This window comes from Adelges cooleyi, unplaced genomic scaffold, assembly GCF_023614345.1.
Source record: "Adelges cooleyi isolate 19-005CV unplaced genomic scaffold, UGA_ACOO_1.1 ACOO_flye_CR_arks_rails_tigmint_CR_PRNA_21, whole genome shotgun sequence".
NCBI classification, from domain to species: Eukaryota; Metazoa; Arthropoda; class Insecta; order Hemiptera; family Adelgidae; genus Adelges; species Adelges cooleyi.
Genome location: NW_026095871.1, coordinates 11,166,993 through 11,190,567, shown reverse-complemented (window position 1 = coordinate 11,190,567; position 23,575 = coordinate 11,166,993). Strand labels below are relative to the sequence as shown.

General features: G+C 29.1%; 6 protein-coding genes across 9 annotated transcripts; 2 read left to right on the top strand and 4 right to left on the bottom strand.

Moving 5' to 3' along the window:
• Positions 1-536: 536 nt before the first annotated feature.
• On the bottom strand, positions 537-2,981 carry LOC126834518 (popeye domain-containing protein 3-like). 2 transcript variants are annotated; one of them, XM_050566493.1, is made up of 8 exons: positions 2,796-2,981; positions 2,590-2,718; positions 2,345-2,526; positions 2,020-2,256; positions 1,773-1,925; positions 1,540-1,690; positions 1,155-1,214; positions 686-808 (listed from the first exon to the last, which is right to left on the bottom strand). In XM_050566493.1, exons 1-7 carry the CDS (start codon positions 2,887-2,889, stop codon positions 1,204-1,206), a joined length of 957 nt encoding a protein of 318 aa, XP_050422450.1. In that variant the 5' UTR covers positions 2,890-2,981; the 3' UTR covers positions 686-808; positions 1,155-1,203. The 2 variants fall into 2 exon arrangements, with proteins under 2 accessions (XP_050422449.1, XP_050422450.1); XM_050566492.1 differs by lacking the exon at positions 1,155-1,214 and having other exon boundaries at positions 537-808.
• Positions 2,982-3,612: 631 nt separating this feature from the next.
• On the bottom strand, positions 3,613-5,741 carry LOC126834366 (protein FAM76A). Of its 2 annotated transcripts, none has more exons than XM_050566232.1 (6): positions 5,344-5,741; positions 5,212-5,276; positions 4,892-5,105; positions 4,720-4,832; positions 4,429-4,648; positions 3,613-4,317 (listed from the first exon to the last, which is right to left on the bottom strand). In XM_050566232.1, exons 1-6 carry the CDS (start codon positions 5,434-5,436, stop codon positions 4,090-4,092), a joined length of 933 nt encoding a protein of 310 aa, XP_050422189.1. In that variant the 5' UTR covers positions 5,437-5,741; the 3' UTR covers positions 3,613-4,089. The 2 variants fall into 2 exon arrangements, with proteins under 2 accessions (XP_050422189.1, XP_050422188.1); XM_050566231.1 differs by having other exon boundaries at positions 3,741-4,317; positions 4,429-4,660; positions 5,344-5,738.
• Positions 5,742-5,985: 244 nt separating this feature from the next.
• LOC126834347 (vacuolar protein sorting-associated protein VTA1 homolog) lies at positions 5,986-7,807 on the top strand. The gene is made up of 5 exons (XM_050566204.1): positions 5,986-6,254; positions 6,329-6,551; positions 6,619-6,890; positions 6,981-7,100; positions 7,575-7,807. Exons 1-5 carry the CDS (start codon positions 6,152-6,154, stop codon positions 7,718-7,720), a joined length of 864 nt encoding a protein of 287 aa, XP_050422161.1. The 5' UTR covers positions 5,986-6,151; the 3' UTR covers positions 7,721-7,807.
• A 14-nt stretch (positions 7,808-7,821) lies between these two features.
• LOC126834348 (novel acetylcholine receptor chaperone) lies at positions 7,822-10,480 on the bottom strand. Of its 2 annotated transcripts, none has more exons than XM_050566205.1 (4): positions 10,349-10,480; positions 10,093-10,232; positions 8,640-8,778; positions 7,822-8,250 (listed from the first exon to the last, which is right to left on the bottom strand). In XM_050566205.1, the coding sequence occupies exons 2-4, from the start codon at positions 10,201-10,203 to the stop codon at positions 8,042-8,044; spliced, it is 459 nt and encodes a 152-aa protein (XP_050422162.1). In that variant the 5' UTR covers positions 10,204-10,232; positions 10,349-10,480; the 3' UTR covers positions 7,822-8,041. The 2 variants fall into 2 exon arrangements, with proteins under 2 accessions (XP_050422162.1, XP_050422164.1); XM_050566207.1 differs by having other exon boundaries at positions 10,373-10,470.
• A 305-nt stretch (positions 10,481-10,785) lies between these two features.
• On the top strand, positions 10,786-13,729 carry LOC126834346 (high mobility group protein 20A). Its single transcript, XM_050566203.1, has 7 exons — positions 10,786-11,033; positions 11,119-11,238; positions 11,308-11,432; positions 11,597-11,731; positions 11,957-12,068; positions 12,136-12,351; positions 13,516-13,729. The coding sequence occupies exons 1-7, from the start codon at positions 10,994-10,996 to the stop codon at positions 13,656-13,658; spliced, it is 891 nt and encodes a 296-aa protein (XP_050422160.1). The 5' UTR covers positions 10,786-10,993; the 3' UTR covers positions 13,659-13,729.
• A 582-nt stretch (positions 13,730-14,311) lies between these two features.
• On the bottom strand, positions 14,312-17,587 carry LOC126834740 (leucine-rich repeat-containing protein 71-like). The gene is made up of 8 exons (XM_050566889.1): positions 17,540-17,587; positions 17,371-17,440; positions 16,897-17,043; positions 16,013-16,190; positions 15,623-15,786; positions 14,616-14,909; positions 14,444-14,547; positions 14,312-14,379 (listed from the first exon to the last, which is right to left on the bottom strand). Exons 1-6 carry the CDS (start codon positions 17,550-17,552, stop codon positions 14,897-14,899), a joined length of 585 nt encoding a protein of 194 aa, XP_050422846.1. The 5' UTR covers positions 17,553-17,587; the 3' UTR covers positions 14,312-14,379; positions 14,444-14,547; positions 14,616-14,896.
• Between the last annotated feature and the right edge of the window lie 5,988 nt (positions 17,588-23,575).

Sequence of the window (23,575 nt, the reverse complement as noted above, 5' to 3'; positions counted from 1 at the left end):
CAGACAACCGTCAGATAGCGCTGCGAATAGCAAAAAATAAAATAATGGCGGGCAACTGGAAAATTAAATTTGCAACATAAACATGACGTGTGCAAGTTTCAAACAGTTTTTCAACTATTTTATTAAAATAAAAGCCATCAAATATGTAACGAGGAAAGCGAAAAGATACCTCTTGCCGGCAAAGTTAATTTCGAGAAAAACGCCAAAACTTCAAAATGTAATAACTTACCTAGTCAGTTTTTGAGCTACAATATAATATAATATTATGATTTATAATTGATGGTAAATAAATAGCTTATTATAACGGGCGTGAAACTCAACTCCGGTGTAAGTCTTTCTTTAGGTCAAATTTTTTTTATTAAATGCACGACTACCTACTACTTAGTCGGCACCAAATATTATACAAGTACATGCCTAGCATAGGTTACAAGACAAATATTTATTGGTATTTAAATACCAGTAGGTATAAATAAAAAAAATCGTTGGTAATAAAAATTAGTAAATTTGTATTTATAAAAATCTATGTATTTTTTTTTTTGAAAAACATAGGTATTAAAAATTGTAGTAATAATTAAAAGAAGACCAATGTGTTTCTGCTGCAATTTTTGTATAACTATATTTAATCATCACTCATCGTCCTCCATTTCCAAGCTATGGTATTTTGATGTTTTTTCCAGCCAATTTTCCACACCCGTGTTGCCCATTTCGTTAGCCAAATTAATTCTGTCCAATTTTGTTGGGCAGAAATTTGAATTATCATTGGTCATTTGTCGTTTATCCATAAGTGAATCGCATTTGGTAATTTTCACTGTGGTAAATAATGCAATATTATTATTTCAGTAATACGTATCATAAATACTCTGTATTTTTATTTTGTGCCTATACCCATGATATCCCTTAAGCCGCTGAACCGATTACTTTGTGTGATTTACTACACATAGATCAGAAATCGTACACAAAATATACTTATTAACCATTAATTATGTACCATAGGGTGTTCTAAACAGCCCACTACTCCAAGACTGAAAAGTGAATCAATTGAAAAAACTTCTAGGGGTGAGTTTCTCTTTTTTTTTTTTATCATTTTATACATTTTGATTCGAGCAGTAGATACTAAATTACTATCAACTTAAAAATTAATGGCATGTACGTACGTTACTATTTTTATTTTAAGTTTCAAAATTCTGTAGGCACACTTTTTTATCAAGAAAATTCTGAAAAATCAAACAATACATTTATATTAAAAAAATTGATTCATATTTGTATTTAATAGTTTTCACTATCTACAGTTTTGCATCGAAACGTCTTTTTGAAAGGGATTGTATCAGTTTTAGTTATAATAATTCCTGTAGATCTGTGACAATCTATGCTGTTTTTTTTAAAAAGTAAATACACTGGGTATATATACTCAATGGTACATACTATATTATTATCTTAAACTGCAATACAATATTTCTCTAGTTGCATCATAACAACATATAATCTATTGTCAACTATATTCAGAATGGATATGAATTTTTAACTTGTAATTATATTTACCAGCAGGAACAGGTGATTTGGAACTATATGATGTGACGGTTGCTTGTTTCTTAATAGTCTTAATAAGTGGCGGTTTTATCTCATTTGTTACCAAAGCTGGAGTAATACTAGGTAACCTTATGTCCAAATGTGAACCTTTTTCTGTAACAATCTATAATAAAAACTCAAATTTAGCATACGCGATACCTCATCACATTTGAAATGATTGAAACTGCAAATCTAGTCTACATTACTTTGTTGTTCATTAAGTATAATTTAATTGTTATATCTTTAGCTACTAATGTGGCCAATACAGTGGCTAAATATGTTTCTTTGACAAATAGGTACTCTAAAGATGATCTTTGCCAAAATATATATCGACAAGTTGTCGCAGCGATTACTGAGACCTGCAATAATTATAAAATTAGATTCCTATCCTTATATAAATGGAATACTATATTCTTATGTGTTTAAATAAAATATAAGTTGTTTATATCGTACTTTAAATTTGTCTTCGGAAGAACCTCGGCTTTCAAATTCTGGTGAATCTAGAAATTCACATGGTCCAATAGGATGTAGTAACTGTTGGTCCTGCAAGACATTTGCTCTACCCGACAATAATAAACCGAGTCTATCCGTTTTGGTTAAATTTTGCATTGCATACGCTTCGCCAACATGTAAAGTCATAACCTGAGAAAATTGTTCACTGACAAGCTTTTTAAACTGAATTCTAGTCACCTTAAAGTAAAAAATAAACAAATTAGATAGGTGTAATGTTTAAAAATAAAATTATATTCAGCAAACAGTATAACTGTTAAGTTCTTACATTGAAAGGTTTAAACATATTACGATAAATTTGCTCAAGCTCTGGATTAAAATATATTGGACGTCTCTGATATATAAGATAAATAAGTTGTAGTATATTTATGAAAAGGAAACAAAAATTCCACGCTAACAAATCTGGAGAGCATACCACACGCCATGCCCATGTAATCAATATAAGAAAGCCTAAAAATAAGAATTTTTGTGTAATATGTATAGGATTATAAATGGAATGTGATGAGTAGGTACCTGCAATCAATGTAGAATGCATACACAATATCCCATAATAGCTAGTTGGCATAGAGTACGATACAAAAAACAAAGCATTAGCCAATTGAAACATCCAATGTTGTGGAGTACGCCAGTTTATACACCAATCTACATGTAAAATATTAAAGTTTAGTTTTTACTAGTTCAAAATATATCGGATGAGAAAACGATCATTCTTATCTTACTAGTATACTCGATAAATGTTCCGTTAGAAGTACCATTTCCAAGAAAATCTGTTGAGTTGATAATATCACTCAAGCCAGATCCAAAGTATGACATTATTTTATTTTAAAAAATATTTTGCAGATATTGGTAAAAAAATAAGAAAAAGAAACTATTTTGATAACTTATTCCTGTATATACAGTGTCAGCATGAGCTACTAGTCAGATATTGATTTTTCTTCACCCCTCACAGTATAGGCAGTAGAAGGGTAGGAAAATGGTACAATATTTTCCCACTGCCTTATTATTCAGCAAAACACATCTTTTATCACAAGTGCACCTTATAATGTGAGAAGGGAATGCACACAGTGTAAACCCTACCACTACATCACTGGTCATAATTTATTTATCGCACAATTTATGGACAAAATAAATTAGAAAAATAGCCAATGCATTACTAAGACAAATAACAGCCAAAAAATTAATAATTTTCAAATCACATAATTTATTGTTTTACATAGCATGAAAATTTGACAAGTTACAACAATACAAACGAATGATAGATTCGTTGAATGATAATGATCACTGCTTCATTATTAATTAACATTTTTTCAAGTACAATAATATAATGTCAATCTAATAATTAATCATCATTTACTGAAATATTCAAATTTGACGTAAATTTAATTATAATATTGTCATAAATTATTAAGTAGTCAGAAATTGTATTACATTAGTTAATGATTTAACTGATCACAAATTCAAAATATTTAAACAATTTAATGAGGGCTTGTAAATAATAAAATACAGAAAATATGGTAGTAATCATTTTAAATTACAATATAATGTCTAACAATCTTTTACAAAAATATTCAAATTTAACTTTATTTAATTATTACATTGTTATAAGATGTCATATTATTAAGTAGTCAGAAATTGTATTACATTAGTTAATGACTAAACTCATCACAAATTTAAAATAATTAAACAATATAATAAGGGCTTGTAAATAATAAAATACAGAATATATGGTGATCAGTAAATAACTATTTTTTTTTTTAATTTGTTATTATTCTAAATGAGCAATAGAAAATTAATTCAAAGAACCAGCTAAATTACAAAAATACAAATATTGTTAGAACCAGATATAAGGTCAACATTGACATGGGTTTAAATTAAACTATTGAAGTAGATGAAAATTATACATTGAATATAAGTAATTATTGTACAAAATAAATGTACTGAAATACACAGTTAACAAATTACGAAGTACACACCATAAACAATAAAATGTTGGCAGTACTTATGAAATTCATTTCACGTTACTGATGGACTGTCTGTACCACTACCACTGTCGTTATGCTCTTTACGCAGGTGTGCACCACGTTTACCACCGCTTTTAGATAATGTAGCTACTTCTTTTTGCAAAGTCTTAATTTTACTGTGTAACATTTCAACTTCCCTACTATACTCTTTTTTATCCGAGTTCATCTTATTGCGTAATTCATTTTCAGTCGTAAAATGTTTTGCTTTCAGCTCACAAATCTATAAAAATTTACATAAAATACAATTTTCATAACAAAAGAAATTTACATTTTAATTTGTAAATAAAAAATTCTGTAATTAAAACACACAACTAAAACTAATTTTTCTTACTAATTTATCTTTATTTAAAAGTTGAAAATCTTTTTGATTTGATAATTTTTGTATCATAGCTATTTGTTCTCTAAGTTCAGTAATGACAACTACGTGGTCCGAAGAATTCGAATCAATGTGATGTTTGTGAAAATTTTTATGCATTTTTGATGGTGGTGGAAGTGCAAAGTCCGGTCCACTATCGTCTATTAATTTCATAACATTGCTATGTTTATTTTTCCTGTTTTTAGATCTGAAAAAATGAAAAACGAAACAATTTTTTTTTATAATTTTTAAGTTGACAATACTGACCCATCACGTTTTCTAGACAATTGCTTCATTTCAGCGTCAGATTTTTTCGTCTTGGCTAAGGCCCGTTTAAACGATAATGTACACAACCAACATAATACTTTTCCTTCTAGTAACTAAAACATACAATTATTTAATTTATAGAGCACTTTTTGTTTAATGTTTACACTCTTACTTCAATTTCTACGTCTTGTCTATTAAACGCACAATTTTGTTTGCATTGATCACAAGTCACTGGTGGACCATATTTTCGTTCTGAATTAGCACACCTTTGACATTTTTGTCCAATAAACGCAGCAATGATATTACAATAGTTACAAGCCGTAGGTCTACCATATTGTACAACAAATTGTTCACATTTTTTGCAAATTGTACTTGTATTTGATTTACTAAAACACATTAAATAAAATACAAATAATAATTACTATAGAAGTAGAATAGTATTCTACACAAGAATAGAAAGTACACATTTTTTTAAGTAGGTTCTCAACTTACTCAGTCTGCTGAAATTCAGATCGGCAATATGTACATTTGACCACTGGATACGACCCTCGGCATTCCTTAACAAAAAATAATTGGCATGTTTCAAATGATGGATACCAATCAAAATAAATTTGTTTTACTTACTTTGCAAAGCTGCTGGCCGGAAGACAATTCTTCGTAAGGATGTCGCTTAAAACACTTTGAGCAAGCAAACAACGCCGACTTATTGTTACTCATTTTTATTAGGATGTAAAAATATAACGAAGACTAGCTGTTGCTTAAAGTACCTAGTGGTTTCTATTACACCGGCCTTGACGATAGGAAGAATGACAATAATTATTTTATTATTGCTGCCAGCAACTTTTTAACATAAAAATATGATAAAGCAATAACTATGAAAATAAAAATAAAAAATAACTATAATTTTCTGTTATGTGTGAGATTGTGAATCCCTTTGTATACGTAGATAAACAATAAATATTACCAAACCAACGTTTGCTATATTTTGGGTATAAAAAAAATAAAAATGCACAGGTAGCCGAACGCGGAACGAACACATTACATACAACCTAGGATTATGATACAAACCGTGAACACCAACATAGACACGATTGTAATCAAACTGGAAAACTAAACGTATGTTGGCTAGACTGTTTGACCACTGATATAGTGATATGACTTATCCAAGATTAAAGATACATTATATGTTATATGTTCTCTACATCGAGGCCTTATCAATTATTGTTCAAGTCAAATCAGCTGACCATCACAAATATTACGGCGTAGGTATGATCAAATCAAAGGGACCTATGCAAAATAATGTTATCGTTAAGCATTATGGAATCTGTTATCGGTAAGCGGTTACTACTTGCAGCTTGCTACTTTATAATCCTGCAGTTACAGAATTAATATCAAAGCTCAAGTTTATTTAAAAGAACCGTAAAACTTCAAAATGTCACAGTTACCTGATTGTCCAGAGAGTTTGAAAAAGATTATAAATTATTTAAAAATCGCGTCCGAACACGATGCCAAAGATCCAGTGATCAGTTATTGGAGTTTGTTCACTTTGACAATATTCTTAATTACATGACATGCATGATTTTACATTTGTTTAATGTTATATTTATAGGTCGTTTGTTTGCTCTTCAGATGGCTTTGACGATAGACAAATCATCAAAAGAAGCTAAAAATTTCTTAGTTTCTCTGATGGACTGGTTAGAAAAACAAAAAACTACTATGAAGGACAATGAAATGATTACAAACGAGACTGCAGCCCAAGCCCATTTTGAAAACTATGCAGTCAAATTATTCAATGCGGCTGATGCAATGGATCGTCAACAGAATTACAACAAGTAAAATTATAATTAAAAAACATTTAACTAATATATTTAGTACAATGATGTATTATATTTAATGTAGAAACATCGTTAAGTTGTTTTTCACTGCTGGCCTACTCATGGATGTACTTGGTGTGTTTGGTGATGTTTCCGAAGAAGTCTCCAACACTCAAAAATATTCAAAATGGAAAGCAACATATATACATAGCTGTATGAAAAATGGTGAAACACCAGTGCCTGGCCCGCCTGCTGAAGAAAATGGATCAATTGGATTTAATCCTAAATCAGAAACAAACAGTCAAGAACCACCAAATAATATACCTACCGTTCCTTCTTATTCACAACCTAGCAATGGTTAGTCGAGTAGAATTGGAAAATAAAACATAAATCACTGGCTTTGTTATCAATAATAGTACATTAAAAATAAGATGGTTTATGTTTTAGATTATCCTGCTCCAGCATTTACCCCGAATCCAAATAACACACAGTTGCCCAACACAACAATAACTACTCCAACAGAGATTCGTCCAGTTGTATCAGAAGGTGGACCCCTTGTATTAAAAGGTTAGACAAATTTACAAAAGTAATATATAGTATTAAGGATAGGTCTGAAATCCAAAATATTAATAAAATTTATTAAATATGCAGTATTAATTTAATTATTAATGTCTATATTTGGTACATTGCTACTCAGCTTGATTCAAATATTACAATTATTATAAATACCCTTCGAACAGCCACTGTTCATATTTATAGTTTCACTTTAACAGGATTTTTTTATCTAATTAAAACTCAAATCAAAATAATTGTTACATTATTCTTAATTCTTATTATCAAATTCAATTATGGAATTTTATCAATTTTAAGATATACATATTATTTAGATAAAACTATTGAATTCATAAGTTAATAACAGATTTTTTTTGCCCTGAGAATGAAGAGGTTACATAGATTTTGTATTTTACACTTTTTTGAGAAAAAAAAAATTTTAATCCCGAGAGTAATTTTTTTTTTTTTTTGACAACTTTTTTTTTTTAGATGGAATGAAATTGACACAAGCTCAAATTACAAAAGCCCAAAAATATTGTAAATTTGCATCTAGTGCATTAAACTATGATGACATAGCAGAATCTGTTTCAAACCTCCAAAAGGCATTAAAATTATTAACGACTGGTGAAGATTAGTTGTTATGATATATTAACATACATATTGTACCTATAATTGATTTTAATTTATTTTTTTATTTCTAATATACAAAATTTATTATCAACTATTAGTGTTAATATATGTAAAAAAAAATTAGTACTATTTTAATAATTGTATCCAAAATGAATTAATTAACACTCCACAATTAAATTATATACAAATACATATTAATAATAGTGACTAGATTGAATGAACACAAAACAGCAAAATATTAAAATAAGTTGGAAAACCAGTCAAATTATATAAAAAAAATTCAAAATTAATACATAATAATGAGCTAGGCATTTAAGTATAATTTTTTATTCTTGTTTTAAAGTTTTTGCTTCTGCACTTTCTAATCGTTCTTTACGCTTTATTTGGTAGTCGATTACTAGTCGTCCAGCCAACATAAACAAGAACACTAATGATGGAGCCATACGGTCAAATTTATCTTTAGCCGCCCAATGTGTGTATACAGCCAAAATATGTGATAGTAAAAGAGTTATATTAGCTCCATTTTTTACATTTCCTGAAAATATAATATGATATAAGTGTATAATTGTAATATTATGTGTTATTAAAAATGTTAATTGGAAATCAAAGCATAGACAAATTTGTGGTATACTTGTCCACCTTACAATATAGTAGTATAGTTGTGCGTACTTATAACGAAAATTGTGTACCTGCGAAAAAAGTATACACTATTTGTTATATGTAGGTACATGCATACATGGAAAAGTGGAGTACACACAATGCATAACTTCACCACTGCTAAAGTGGTTTTTATGTTTCAAACAATTAATTTCTCAACAACCGTATTTACATTAATAGTTAAAATTGGAAAAGCAAACTTTACTATGCTATGAGAGATGGAAACATGATTGTAAACGCACTTTTGTGATTATGTTTAATACTTACTGATAGGAATGAAAGCCAAACATGCACCGCTAAATACTTCAATAGCACCAACTGTTCTTCGATACCATTTAGCTGGTACTTTGAAATCTATCATCTTTGATAATGGAAATACTTTGGCATAACTAACATAGTCTTTGCGCTTAAAGAGAAAATGAAACAATAAAATACATTTTAATATAATATTTATGACAAGGAAAAAAAATTATTACATAGTTTTAACATTTTAATTATTAATTAAATTTTTGTTATTATTATATCAAATGCAATATAATGACCACATTTATTATAAATTATAACTGTATCTAGCATCAAATTTATAGAGAAAACATTTGAAATTAATGTTACTATCCGAAATATACATAAAAATACAAATAGTAGTTATACATTGGATTATAAAGCTATAATAATTTAACAATAATATTTTAAATACTGAAAATAATGTATTATAATTTAATATGACCACATAGTACTAAAAAATTAAAAAAACAATTCTGGAAAACAATATTTTTGAATTAAACAAGTGCCAAATATTTTAAAACTACATTTAGGCATTTTGCCAGCTAGCACATTTTACCACAAATAGATTCATCAGCATTTTTGCATGGTGCTAATGTATAATATGAAAAACCAAAATAATTGTTTAAGTAGTTGACATGTTGTCTTATTTTATAAATATCAATTTAAATAAAACTATTAAATATGCCATTCCAAATAGTTTCTAACTTATTTTACTTCTTCTCTAAACTACATATTATAATTAATGCAATTAGTTTTAAACACAAATACTAAGAACAGAATATTTGTCGAATATAATACAGTTTCTTGAACAATCGTAAATCCTTTAACCATAGGCGCAATTTCAATTTTTAACACGGGGGGGGGCGGGCTGGACATTTTTTTAAAATATATATATAAGTAAATATATTTTTGTTTTTTGAAATTATGTATGCATAAACTAATTTTTATATGCCCTTAACATCGATCTAACCCTTCCTTGTAAGTAATTCGTTAAATCTATCAATTTTGTATAGTATGCTTAAGAATTAGTTATAATTTTAATTGAATTTAATAGAAGCACATAAAAAACTGATGTGTTAAGTTAACAATTGAAGGGCACAGGGGAAGAAGGGTAGTAGTCCATGTATGAAAATTTTAGAGTATAGCAAAAACAAAGTTTGTGAATTCCTCTCCCTCTTACATAAGAACAAAAAAAATCACATCAAGTGCTATTCTACTAAAAAATGTATTTATTTAAACAATTTATTGACACATCACACAATTAAATAAAACTATTTAAAGAAAAAAATTTTCATAAATGGACTACAACCCTTCTTCCCCTGTGCCCTTCAATTTACTATTAGTTATATTAAATTGTCGGTTCAAAAAATACTCTGTTGACATTCTAAAAAAAAAAAGTTCAATACAATATAGTAAATGAAAAAAATTATCTTACAAGATCTTTGTGAAGTTCTTTATTGATGACAGGACTAATTTTCATAGTTCCCACAAATAGGAAGAAAACGCCGAGTAGCACTGAAAGACTTTTAAGAACTATCGATCCCATAATTTGGCCTTTAATTTTTTAAAAACTACCTATAACGAATAAGTAGACAATAATTTGTTATAATCATATATGATATGTATATAAATATAAAAAGTAAAAATGCTAAGATTTTGTACGAGGAAAAAGCTTAGATTTAGGTAATTACTTTTATTTTATTCAATAAAACGACCTGCAAAGGGATCGGTGGACGGCGATTGGTTTATTCGCGGTAACTCCTATGGCCTTATCCGACACCCTGTGGCCTGTCGGCTGTCATTACTCATTCGCCCCGTCCTCCAGTGTCGTTCAGCACTTTACAGCGAAAAGAAACTAACAGTGTTGCCACATTATCTGTCCTGAAAATCCAATTGGAACACACTTTTTGTACAACTCAAATTGAATTTATTAATTCTACACATATAATACACCATCTCTGGAGGATATATTTTAATTACATTCTACTTACAACCGCTCGTAAACAAAATGTTAACTTGACATTTCGAAGTAGACCACTAAGTTCTATTGTCCAACTCAGCCTTATGTTGTAAGCACTGTAAGCATAGTTGCTTCGCTTTCACAATTCACATTTCATTTCATATGGATAAGGAGCGCAAGCGTCTCGTAGCAGTGGCCAGTACTGAATCAATACTGAATTGAGAAATGTCGCTAAAAATATAGTCGTTAATAGATTACAGTATGTGTCCGGTACAGTTTTTCCAAATTTATTTTTAAATAAATAACGTATGTTATTTAACGATTTTTGGGTAAAGTAATTATATTTGGTTGTAAATAATAATAATTTGCAAAAACAATGAACATCACGGACGACAGTAGGATAACTGACAACGCCGGTTTGTACAACATTAATGTGGTGCAGTCGTTGACATGGCAATATTGCCAAACGTACCGGGTTCAAGGTAAATTGTATTGTCATAGGTCAAGATGAAGATTACTTGGAGAATGGTGTGCCAAAGAAAATGGAAAAAACTGACGTGAAAACCAAAAAACGCAAGAAATGCTTACGAGACAAGGCTGCTCCAAGACCTCCGCTCTCAGGTGAGTTGTAATAAATAAATAAAAATGAAAACTGACCGAATTTGTTCAAATAGTTACCTTGTTATATAGGATATATACGGTTTTTAAATGATAGACGTGATCAGTTTCGTGCTGAAAACCCAAGCCTACCTTTTGCAGAAATAACAAAAATGTTAGCAACTGAATGGAACCAGCTACCAGTAGATAAAAAACAAGTAAGCGTTAATTAAATTATAGTAGAATGTATTTTTTTTATCAATGATATCCATACTAAATTTTGAAAATAATAAGTATTTAATACTCTGAATTTATTTCTTAAACAAATTAGTTATAATAGCTAGTTTAGTAAAACTTAAATAAATATTTTTTTTATATTTAGCAATATCTATTAGCTGCAGAACAAGAACGAGTAACATACGTTGAAGAATTAGCTGCTTATAGGAAAACTGATTCGTACAGAAATTTTGTTCAGCGTAAATTAAAAAAAAAGAAACCAAATGTTTCTATAGAACAGGTTTGTTGGTTGATTGATCTAAATTATTTAATAAACTATGCATTTTCTATATTGATTGGTGTTATTTATATTTTAATGTATACAATTTCAATCAATTATGAAAGGTATGATTTTAAATTTTCTCTTTAAATACCTGGTATAATTTTAGACATTGTCATCTGCAAATGTTTTTTGTTTAAAAATGATTAAACTAGTTTATAGAATATTGTTGTGTTACACTTTTAGATTCAAAATAAGGAACCAGAAAAAGAGAAAGAAAAAGAAAAGTCATCAAATGATACTAATGAAGCTTATGACATACCAATTTTTTCTGAAGAATTCCTTAATTTTAATAAAGGTTGGTGAATAGTTTTTATTCATATCGACTAATGAAATTTAAAAAATATATATTATTTTAATTTCAGCTAGAGAGTGTGAACTTAGACATCTTCGAAAAACTGTAACTGATCAAGAACAAGAAGTTTCCGTCTTGGACAAACACATTGAAAATTTGAATAATGGTATTACAAAGTTGGTAGCTAATACTGATCAACTCAAAACTGGATGTGAAAAGTTAGAAGAACACTTAGATAGCTTACGGTCTAAATTTCTTGAAACGTTTTCTATGATAAAACTACCAGGTAAATATGGTAAATTTAGTGTAATTTACCAATTATGTAATTTTTTTTCTATTTTAATAATCTCATTTATGAATAATAAAATATATTTTAATAAATGATTTTCAAAATTAAGAACAAATAAAGTATGCACAATATTTAGATCTTCAAAGAAGACTTATAGCATCTAAATAGTTTTAGCTTGCCTTGTCAGTTGTGCTAAATTACATGTAATGGGAGTTGTCAAAGGATCGGCTGTATAAAGAACTAACTGCCCGTAGTATAACACTTCTACATTTTTTTAAAATTAATATTATAATTAATAAGTAGTACAAATTTGAGCACAATATTGAGATCTTCAAAGAAGGCAAAATGCATCTAAATAGTTTTAGTCTGCCTTGTCAGTTGTGCCAAATTACATGTAATGGGAGTTGTCAAAGGATCGGCTGTATGAAGAACTAACTGCCCGTAGTATAACACTTCTACATTTTTTTTAAATTAATATTATAATTAATAAATAATACAAAATTGAGCACAATATTGAGATCTTCAAAGAAGACATATAGCATCTAAATAGTTTTAGCTTGCCTTGTCAGTTGTGTCAAATTACATGTAATGGGAGTTGTCAAAGGATCGGCTGTATGAAGAACTAACTGCCCGTAGTATAACACTTCCACATTTTTTAAAATTATAATTATTATGATAAATGAACAATATAAATAAATACAAACTTCGACGTTTACACTCCAGTATAGTATCTAATACGTCCTTAATTCTTTCATTTATTTAATAACTTTATTTTATAAAAAAACAATCAATTTTTTTTATTATTAATATTTTTTTTTTTGCACAGTATGTTTTTAAAACAGCGAATCCGTCTAAAAACTATCATCTCATGATGGCCTTAAAGGCCCGTTAAGCTTGATGATGATTTTTTTAAATAATAATATATATCAGTACACCCAAAAAAGCACCTCTTTGTGCTAGAATTAATTTTCAATTTTTTGTTTATCTAATAACACTGCTTGTAATAAAGTTTTAATTTGATACAAGTGACACATTCAATATTAATTGATTTCGTATAAATCAAAATCTCTTACCATCTCCATTTATAGTAGTCACACATTTCCAACTTTAATTCTGATACAACTTTCTTTTTTTTATTAATTTAGTTTATTTATATTGCAGATAGTAAAGAAGAACCACCTACTCTTCAAACTATCGATCAATTTGTTTCAAAACTAGCAACACTTTTAAAGACCGGTGCTGATTCTACTTTAGTATCAAGTGTTAAGAAAGCAGTTTCAACTTTAGATTTTTCTCAGTGTTAACAAACAGGTTGTAACTAGAATTTAACGTAAGAAATTGTCATTTCTTTCTTTCTTTCGTTGTTTTTTTTTTTTTTTTTTTGTACACATTGTATACTTGTGTAAATTTTTAAAGTATCATATATGTTAATTTCATCAAGTACTTATAAAATTAAAATTAAGTTTTATTAAAAATTAAATTTGTTATCTTAGTGTTTCACCTTAATCTTATGATAACTTAAGAATGACTACAGAATGGTAAATAAATATCCAAAGTAATTAAAATGTGTATGTTAATATTAATTTATCTATCATTCACTTCCCTTTATATTTTGAAATTCGCTTAATATAGAATCATACAATATTCATAATCAAAACAAATTCTTTCTACTTGCCCTCAAGTATGCACTTTACATTTACTTATAGAAGTTGAATAATAATAAATTTATATATAAAAAGATAACTATATATAAACTTGTAAAAACTTATTTAATAAACAGGTGTAATAATACATTACACCTACTAGTAATAAATAATTTATTTAGAATTGTATTTATTATTAATAAAGTTCTACTTGTTTATTTAAGGAAAAGACATTTTTTTCAGATTTACATAAATTCAAAAAACATATATAATTAAATATTCTTAGTATGAATTACTATTAAATGATGAAATTTCGTCCTTTTTCTCTTTGTACAACATCCATTAATTTGTAAATATTTTCTGTTAGCTTTTTATCAAAACCCTAAAACATATAAACTTAAATTAAACCACATATTAAGTTTAGACGATAGTATTTTTATATTAACCTCAATTTTGATTGCTAGTAATCCTTCTCCACTCAAACATATCTTTTGTTGGTACTGAATCATTAGTTCTACAACTTTGATAACATTTTCACTGAAACGATTATCTAAAAAGACAGTTTATTTAAAACATTTTTTTTTTTTAATTATCTAAATGTCTAGATTCAACATTTACATGAAATGTTCAAATAAACTATTTTAAAATTGCCCAAACAAGTCAAATCTGACCCGTTTTTTAATAGTTTTCCGGTTAAGTACGGATGTGTCTGTTTTTCCAGTATATTTTCTGCTTTTTCTTTCAAATTTTCAGCTAAAATTAAAAAAATTTGTTATGCAAACCTCATTTTAACCTGTAAGTACACATACAAGTTCTAAATATTTTGTTATGATCTTGAATATCAAGATTAGAAACGTTATGTTGCACGTTATCCAAATGGTTTTCTGGTGTTGTTAGACTTAATATGTCCATCTGAAAATAAATTGATCTTTAAACATAATTTTCTCAAAACTCCTAAATCACTGTTTATTTTCATTAAAACATTTCGGTTAAACAAAAAAAAAGTATTTAACCAATAGACTAACAAATTTTCATCGTATGCTAAGGAAGAGTTTTCAATGTAAGAAATAAAAATTCAACTAGTTGATGGAACAATAATTTGTTAAAAATAAAGTTACAGTAAAAAAAATAGGTACATTTGGGTTTGATCGATAACAGTATTTCTAATTTAAAAAAAAATTGTAGTTCCAACGATAAACAACACTTTTCATTAGGAAATACATTTTAAGCCTTAAATTGGCAAAAATTGAGACCAATAAAAGATATTTTTTTAACTATTTGGATTATTATGAAACTTAATTAAAAAATGTTTTCCCGTCTTTTTTCGACATACTTAAAACACCAGGTCCTGTAGCCAGACAATATATTTTATATTATCACCTATACAATATACTCACGGAAAAACTCACTTTTCCTAATTTTATATGTATAAAAAAGCAAAAATAAAAAATAGGTATTGAACAATGAAACCATTAGTTTTTTCGACGAAGGCTTAGCTCATAGGAAGATTGATTGAAATACAACTATATAAGTGCGCAGTAATATCCATATACCATTTTAACAAACATAGAACAAATATATTGTTTATTGCCTGTATTGCTTTAATAAATAGCCGTACTAGGTACTCTAGGATTCTAGTCCTGCGAAGTTCACGAGTATTTTTCCATCGCAATTCGTCTTCTGTAAGAGCAAATTTCGATAACACATTGACCAAGGCCAGTGCCCCTTCGTCCTTTATCGCATTTTTGGCCAACGATAAAATTCGCAAAGTTCTATTGGCCCGTAACACCTACAAATGACCGACCGGTGTTGTAATGTATTTAACCTAATATTTAATGACAGAGAAAATCAAAATGTAAAATTGTCTACAAATAACTATAACTGCTGAGTACTGTAATAGTGCATGGCAAGAATAAGAAATAGGCTATTAAAGGTACCTACCACACGAAATAACGATATCAAAGGGTAAAGAAATACTATTATTATTGTTAAACAGTGTAATGTTTTTTTTTTACTTGAGCCAGAGTCTTAACCCCAGCGCACGTGATACCATTACAATCCAAGTTGAGTAATTGCAACGTCCGAGTTTCGCCCTTGTCGCAAAAATCATCCCCTTGACACTGCAGGGTTTCCGAAATTCGATCTACTCCGGCGTCGCCTAGTCGGCAAAACCTTAACCATAGTTTCTTTACTCTAAAACAAACGATGGACGTACGTTAATATCGATAACTTTCAGCACAGTTGTGCTGAGACCGTTTCACATAATCGTTCTTGTGTTAGAGTTGAGGCTCAACTGTTGAGCAAAAAACAAAAAAACTTCTTTTTCCAAAACTTAGTAAAATGGACTTGGTAAAGTTGTGCTCATAGGTATCGATATGTTTTGTGAATTGTTTTTTGAGCAGAATCGAATGTAATGCAAGATAAGATGTACTTTTACAGTTTTATCTCAGCATTGCCTTGCTGTAACCCGGTGTAAACGTCCAACCCAAGGTAAAACGTACTTAAACACCAGATTTAATCAAATTTACGGAAGAGGTTCTATAATAGTTCCTCAGACCTCATCAAAAGGTGGTCAAAAATGAATATCGTTAGCACTCAGTCTTTGATATTTTCAATTTATATGACTTTTAACTTGTAAAAACTCAATCAGAGGCATATGCTCAGGAATTGCCAAATGATTGAATGAGAGTAATATTAATTATTATTTTAACACTATACTCTGTTCCACGAGAGACCTTATGTCTGCGCAGGCGCGTACCAGATTAATTTGTTTTGGTTTCTGCGCAAGCGTGGTTTTTTGAGGAACAAATTATAATTTTGGAAATTTTAAATCAAATTGTAGGCTGTAGATTTCGCTCAGGCATGTCTTATAGATGTTATAATAAACTGGAAATTCTACCTAGTAACAGGTGGTAAACAACACATGAAATTTTTTTTTGACAAATCAATACCGTCCAATGTTAGTTCATTGATTAAACATTCGTTTGTCATGAGGTGTAGTCCCAAATCACCCAACACTTCTTGATCTATGTTGCTATCTGTAAAACTATATTTTTAAAAATTGTATTAAACATTTTTATTTTTAAACTAAATCCTGCGTAGTACCTGTAAATATTAAATTGTAATTATCAATACTCATTTAGATAGGTATAAATTAAATTACAATTTGGTTCATAAGACGATCAATAATTGTATTATACGCTATTGCATTACCGCAATGATTACCGTAAATTAAACTAAATCAAAGCAATAACGGAATTTCCTTTTAACGCCAAATGTTGTTTGAATTTAAAATAGAAATCACAAGATGTTTTGAGACGGTATGAACTGAGTTTTATTTAATTTAAGATTAGATATATTTTTAATTTCTTACGTAAGTTTGCTTATGTTTTTTGGTATATTATTCCAAAAATGCATTGACACTGTGCAGTTGGCAGTCATTCCTATGATATTTATTATATTATAACAAATTGTATTATTTAATTTTAAATTTTAAAAATGTTTTAATTTAAATGTAAATTAACTTTGCCCCTTGTTTTTACCTTTAATAATCATTTCTTTAGGTACGCGTTTCGGTTCTTCTTTTTCTAATGGCGTTTCTTCTTTTGAAATTACATCACCTAATTCTGCTTTTTCTGTTTGGCTTAATATGCCCTTTGTAATATCACTTCTATAGAAGTCCTTACAAACCTGTTGCACGCAGAATCTAACCATATCGTCGTCAATTTCTGACATAAAACAGAAACTTATATATTAATATATGGATATGGATATGGATATGGGAATGAAAGAAAAAATTGATACAGCTATACAATCAAAATAAAAGTAAGGATTTAGCTTGCCGCCCAGCTTCTTTTATCTGAGAAAGGGGTGGCAAGTGACAACTAAAGTCCTTTTATATAGTCTGAGCGCAATTCAAACAAAAAAAAACTTATTGTTTTTTGTTGTTGTATACACGAAATACATATTTTCTTTATATAGTTATCGAATATTAAGTCGATTGTAGTGTAAAATAATACATATTCATTCAAAGCATTAATGTAAAATTTAATATATTCTATAGATGAAAAAATCACTTATTATATTATGACTTCTACGAGTCAATTATTTAAATACTTAAAAGGATTTTGAAAATATTAGGTATTATTGTATAAAACAAATGATACAGCAGTTTTATATTAAAGTTCATTGTTCATAGGTAAGTTATGAATTACTTAAATGAACAGGCACGCCTACAGTAGTCGTTGTAGGAATGTAACGTGTTATAAATTCGTCAGTCAACGCATTTTTTACTGTGTCGTATTTAGTATCTATTGTCAGCTATTATATTGTCTTGTTGGCTTTAAAAGTTTTCGTTTTCTATAGTTATAATAATAAATACAAATTGTATTTCGTAAAAAATTATCTTATGCAAATTTAAATTTAACAATATGGTTTGAGGCTTCCAAGAATAAAATATATCGCAAAAATATTCAAACCGAAAAAAATGTATTTTTTATACTATAAGATTTTGTTCTAATCCATTAAAAACATGTATTTTTCAATTTCCTTAATAATTTCGTACCTTAAACCTACTATTAATTTTAAACGGGAAATTAACAACTAATAATTATCGAACAAAATAGGTATTCGAATTACAGACACCCAAAGTTGTAATAAAAATAAAAATAAAGTTTAAGTATTCTTGATTAAAATAATCAAAGACCATTTTCACCAACCATACTCAAGTATTAAGGGTACTTAGGTATAAGATGAGTAAATGACATGCTTTTAAAGTTTCTATTTATCTACATAGAAAAATAATTTAAAAATATTACATAAATATACGTTATTCTAAATTCCAACGGCATTAACATAATAATGACATAGCTCCAAGGGGTTTCCTATTGTATTCCTTTACGTTGTAGTTCTTTTTAGCTAAATTCTATGCATTCGGACCCCGAACGTATTTTCTTGATATTTTTTGAAGTGTTGTATCGTGTGTGTGTGTGAGCATAGAGCTTTTCTTGTCCTCACGTCCTGGTGTGACCATATTGGTTTGGTGTGCTCAAAATAAAAAAAATAATATGTAAAGAAATATACTTTGCCGCCCACAAAATTATATCAACACCAACATTTGTGACCAAAATAATACACACACACAAGTACTTTGAGAAATCATTTTGACCTTGATTATCTTTCATCGATTGTCATTCTGGTGTTAGTGAATATATTGTAAAAAAATTGATGGTTTAAAAATAAAATATGCCGCGGCAGCTGCTGTGGCCTTGGTCACAATTTTAGATCAAAAGTTATTAATTTTAGTAACATAGATTGACAAACTGCGAAAACAATAACAATAATAATTGTAATCATATTTTGGTTAGTAATACTAGTAGGTTTTATTGATCAATGGTAATAATAGAGAAATAAAATCCGAGTATACTTTGGTATATTACTAACATTTTCTTAGTTAGTAATTACATATTGTAAATTGGGCGCCAAATTCACTCTTAGTGAAACTGCCAGCTTTAGTTAGTACCTGTTTGGCTGTTATTTAGCAGTTACAAGTCGTGTAAATATAGTGGTCTAATTGTCAGTCGTTTTAAGTACTTTTTCACGACATGGTAGTCCAAATATTTGGTGATATTAATAATAATTTATTATTAAAATAAAAAAAATATTATATTTTGAGCAGAAAATAAAATGGTATCTTAAATTATAAGTTTAAGCGCTAGCTGCTTAGAACGGCCGTACAATATTATGGAAAATAATAAACATTCGCTCGAATAAGATTACTTAGAGGAGTAATTACCGTTCTGGACATTTTTCTTACCATTAAGTAGAGTTTAGTCTGTTGTATCTGCGACCTTTGGCAGATGTTGAACACAAAGATGATGATGAAGAAGATAGGGGTTTTATTTAAAAAAAAAGAGAAAATACTTAATTTTAATACCGTTAAACTAAACAAACATTTTAAGCTTAACAGGAAGAACAACCATTTCTTTTTAGTTCTTAAAACGTTTTTTAAGTCATCGAAAAATTATGGTAATTTCATAAAATATCAAATTTTACATATATATATAATATGTATTACATATAATACTTTTTACTGCTTATATTAAATCTAAGTTTTCTTACAACGTTCAAGGCTATTTTCGACTAAAATTTTATATTGAGAATACAATTAAACAAAAAAAAAGAGATGAACCGAGTAAACGTCGGAATAATATTGAGATTAATGACTTCGTATATTGTACATTTACGTAATTGTAAAATTAGAGGTTGGTTTGTTTTTTTACTCTAAAAAGGTTAGCGTTTTTAATTAGATACCAAGTAAATTAATTTATAGCTTATAGATGACGTTTTTATCACTTGAAATTATGTGCCATAAACATTTGTTTATTTATATAGTTGACACTTGGCCCATTCGCAAACTAATTATACATAATTTTAATTATTATACCCATTGTGCCGTAATATTCAACGATAATCATATTTTAAGGGTAAGTACATAAATTACATGCACGCAAACATAGTTATAAAATACAGCCTAATGTTTATTTTACATTCATAGATTTTATTCGGTAGTGGCCGCTATTGGACTGTATATTAATTTTTAATAGTAGCGGTATTATGCTACGAGTGTTTTATCGATTTACCATTATTATATTATAGTAATGTTTGTTTAACCAAACGAATAACCAATGAGTGATTATGAAGATGCGTTGACCTTTACCGGACATACATGGCAATGTGTGATTTGTGAATGAATGAACGAACAAAACATAACATGCATTATTAATTTATATTATTTGGCTATCGATGAATAAAATATACAAACTTTATTTTACAATAATAATATTATTTTGAATACTTGGGGACATTTACGATGTGTCGTCGAGAACATAAATAATGTACCACGTTTCCACGTGTGATATTTTTTAAGTAATAATTATTTGGACGATTAAAATATTATTTAAGTAGCTTATAATAGTATTATAAGTGAAAAATGAATTTTTGTTTAAAATGTCTTTTGGATTCTAAACATGATTAAACGCATTTTATAGTACTTGGTATTTGACGTTACTTTGATTTAAATATTTTGTACAGCGCCTACGCCTGTGTTGTATTCATCATTATTATGACAGAGTTCGGACTCCAAATGGTTTGTTAAAAATCTATGTAAACTGTGAGCTACATTTTTATTTGAAAAATTAACATTTTTTACGGTAATAATATAATGTGTTAGGGCCAATAGCTGTGACTCGGATTAATTTGAGCTAGGACTCTTTCAATGACTATTATGCCTATAATATGTTTAATGATGATTAAAAAACCCTCGGAGTTCTGCTGTAATGGATGAAAAAAAATTAAAAATACAAAAACGCATCTATTTCAATTAATAAATTACTTCCGTTTGGCAATAATACGCCGTCTACACGTGGTTATCATAATTCACAGCTGTCGACTACTTCCACACATAATATATATTACTATCTATAATATCTTTTCAGACATTTCCAAAACATAAATATTAATTGTTGTACAACAATATTGTGTATTGACGGGTTAATATCGCAATGCCGTTGATGTCAAACAGCGAAGGATCCCGGCATCCCGCCTTGGTTATGGCGTGTTATTTATAGGGTGATGACGACGACTACATTGGAGATGACTGCCCTACAGGACGGAGAGTGCACACATGGGTCCCTAATACATCACAACAATGACGTATAGGCCTAAGGCATAGTCGCTATACTTACGTACAGTTTATAAAGGGTAGAATAATAATTGTAAAAAGCGAACAGTAGCCGCAGCCGACAGAAACATTTTTTTTTAAAAAAGGGGGTCTTACTCCCAAGTCCCAACACACATTCTGTACAGATGTTACTCTATTCTCTAGCGCAAGGTATTGCGGAATGGGGGAAAAAAGTCGTTTTTTTACCGAGGGATCTTCGTCCCAGCAGGTGGTGTCGTTTTACATGCACACGCGTGTCCATTTATTAGAAGAAGAAAAAAAACCGTCTGCCGAGAGGAATTAAGGTTCACCGAAACTTCATATTATCCCGCTATAGGACACCTTTAATACTTTGTAATTCTTCGATGAGGCATGTCTTCGCACCCCATTAGCTTTTGTTTTTTTAACGAATTTCGTAAAATATAATGTGACGAAGCAATTAAACGTCTGCTACAAAGTTGTTATATAAAAAAAACGAAGTCTCTTTTTTTTCCGACGAAACCTATACTATATACACAACCGAATCTCCGAATAATTATCACCTGCTTCCTTTCTGAAAATTGTACGCTTTGGCGACGTCCTTGGGCTTGAAATAACATGTACCTACTTAACAGAAACTGTCTCTGGACTCTTCCTCTGTCATAGTGGTGTAGCTCATACGTTGTGTATGTGCGTGAACGATTCGTTAAAAACGCACAATTACCAAGTTAAAATATTGGAACGGTCTGTAAATGAAACTGCCTATATAGTGGCGCAACCGTGATAGGTTCGGGGGGTGGAAAATACTATATATGTATAATATATAAATAAATAAAAGCTGTAAGCAAATTTTTAAAAAATTTTATTTTTATATTTTTGTATTATTTATAAATTATAAATCCGGAAAACCCAAAGTAAGCAGGGGCCGTTTCCCTGCTGGCCGCTCCCTTACCTCAAACAAACGGCTTTGGTAGAAGAAAATATTTAAAGTAGTTCGTAAAACAGTTTTAAGTAATTTTGGTTTATTAATAAATAACAAAATATTAATTTGGTAACACGTTTTCATAATATTATTCGGGTTTAATTTTCTGTTTTTTTTTATACAAATTTTGTACTTCACTTGGTAATGTATCTCAATTTATTTTTTTATCCCTTCTCGAGTAATTGTTCCCCTAATGCGACAAAAACGTCATTCTTGTTAGTTGTTACTGTAGATGACTAATGAGTCGACCTTCAATGAAAGTGTTTACCTACAGTTAATATATGTGTATCGAATATCATTCGTAAAACGACACTGTACAGAATTAATGACAGCTTTTTTCGTTTTGTATGTATTTGTAAATTGTAAAAACCCTATCCTACTAGTATGATATTACTGCAGTGGTGTATTTAGGAATTTTGTCTGAATTTTTCATATTTTCAAAGCCACGGAGAGCCAATTTCATCTTGTATTACTATATGTGAATATCAAAAAATTGTTATTACATTTAAAAACTGTACATTTTGAAGAAAGTTATTTATAATATTAATACTTGCTTTGGGGTTTGGCCGGTTCTAGCATTATCGTCAATAATTATTATTAATTTGCATTCATAACTTATTTTGATGATAATACTACAATGTCGCTGTTAAGATTGTACAACGAAAGTCGAAACTACTTTAACTCCGGCCAAACCGGAAACCCATATAATATAGTTTTCGGCCGAAACGTCTCCAGAGACCTACCTTTTATCATCCCCCTCCCCTCCGTGGGCCGTGGGTTGTTTCATATATTTTACTATTATTGTTTTGCGTTTCCTTTTGTTTGCACGCGGTAAGAAGTGAGGTTTGAGGCGGCACAACAGGAACTACACCGGCAACCGGCATAGACGGGGCAACG

Bases quoted from the DNA above. Each gene is read 5' to 3' on its own strand.
- LOC126834346 (XM_050566203.1), top strand. From the start codon at position 10,994: ATGAACATCACGGACGACAGTAGGATAACTGACAACGCCG. The intron at 11,034-11,118 runs GTTTGTACAACA...GTATTGTCATAG, and splicing joins TAGGATAACTGACAACGCCG to GTCAAGATGAAGATTACTTG. The intron at 11,732-11,956 runs GTTTGTTGGTTG...TTACACTTTTAG, and splicing joins CAAATGTTTCTATAGAACAG to ATTCAAAATAAGGAACCAGA.
- LOC126834366 (XM_050566231.1), bottom strand. From the start codon at position 5,436: ATGAGTAACAATAAGTCGGCGTTGTTTGCTTGCTCAAAGTGTTTTAAG. The intron at 4,833-4,891 runs GTAAGAGTGTAA...TGTATGTTTTAG, and splicing joins GACAAGACGTAGAAATTGAA to TTACTAGAAGGAAAAGTATT. The intron at 4,661-4,719 runs GTCAGTATTGTC...TCATTTTTTCAG, and splicing joins TTGTCTAGAAAACGTGATGG to ATCTAAAAACAGGAAAAATA.
- LOC126834348 (XM_050566205.1), bottom strand. From the start codon at position 10,203: ATGGGATCGATAGTTCTTAAAAGTCTTTCAGTGCTACTCGGCGTTTTC. The intron at 8,779-10,092 runs GTAAGATAATTT...TTTCTCTTTAAG, and splicing joins AAGAACTTCACAAAGATCTT to CGCAAAGACTATGTTAGTTA. The intron at 8,251-8,639 runs GTAAGTATTAAA...TTATATTTTCAG, and splicing joins TTTGGCTTTCATTCCTATCA to GAAATGTAAAAAATGGAGCT.
- LOC126834740 (XM_050566889.1), bottom strand. The intron at 17,044-17,370 runs GTAAGAAATTAA...TTAAAAATATAG, and splicing joins AAAAACATAAGCAAACTTAC to TTTTACAGATAGCAACATAG. The intron at 16,191-16,896 runs GTAGAATTTCCA...CGTTTGTTTTAG, and splicing joins TGTTTACCACCTGTTACTAG to AGTAAAGAAACTATGGTTAA.
- LOC126834518 (XM_050566492.1), bottom strand. From the start codon at position 2,889: ATGTCATACTTTGGATCTGGCTTGAGTGATATTATCAACTCAACAGAT. The intron at 2,719-2,795 runs GTAAGATAAGAA...TTTTACATGTAG, and splicing joins AACATTTATCGAGTATACTA to ATTGGTGTATAAACTGGCGT. The intron at 1,926-2,019 runs GTACGATATAAA...TAATTATTGCAG, and splicing joins CTTCCGAAGACAAATTTAAA to GTCTCAGTAATCGCTGCGAC.
- LOC126834347 (XM_050566204.1), top strand. From the start codon at position 6,152: ATGTCACAGTTACCTGATTGTCCAGAGAGTTTGAAAAAGATTATAAAT. The intron at 6,255-6,328 runs GTTTGTTCACTT...TTATATTTATAG, and splicing joins TCCAGTGATCAGTTATTGGA to GTCGTTTGTTTGCTCTTCAG. The intron at 7,101-7,574 runs GTTAGACAAATT...TTTTTTTTTTAG, and splicing joins TGGACCCCTTGTATTAAAAG to ATGGAATGAAATTGACACAA.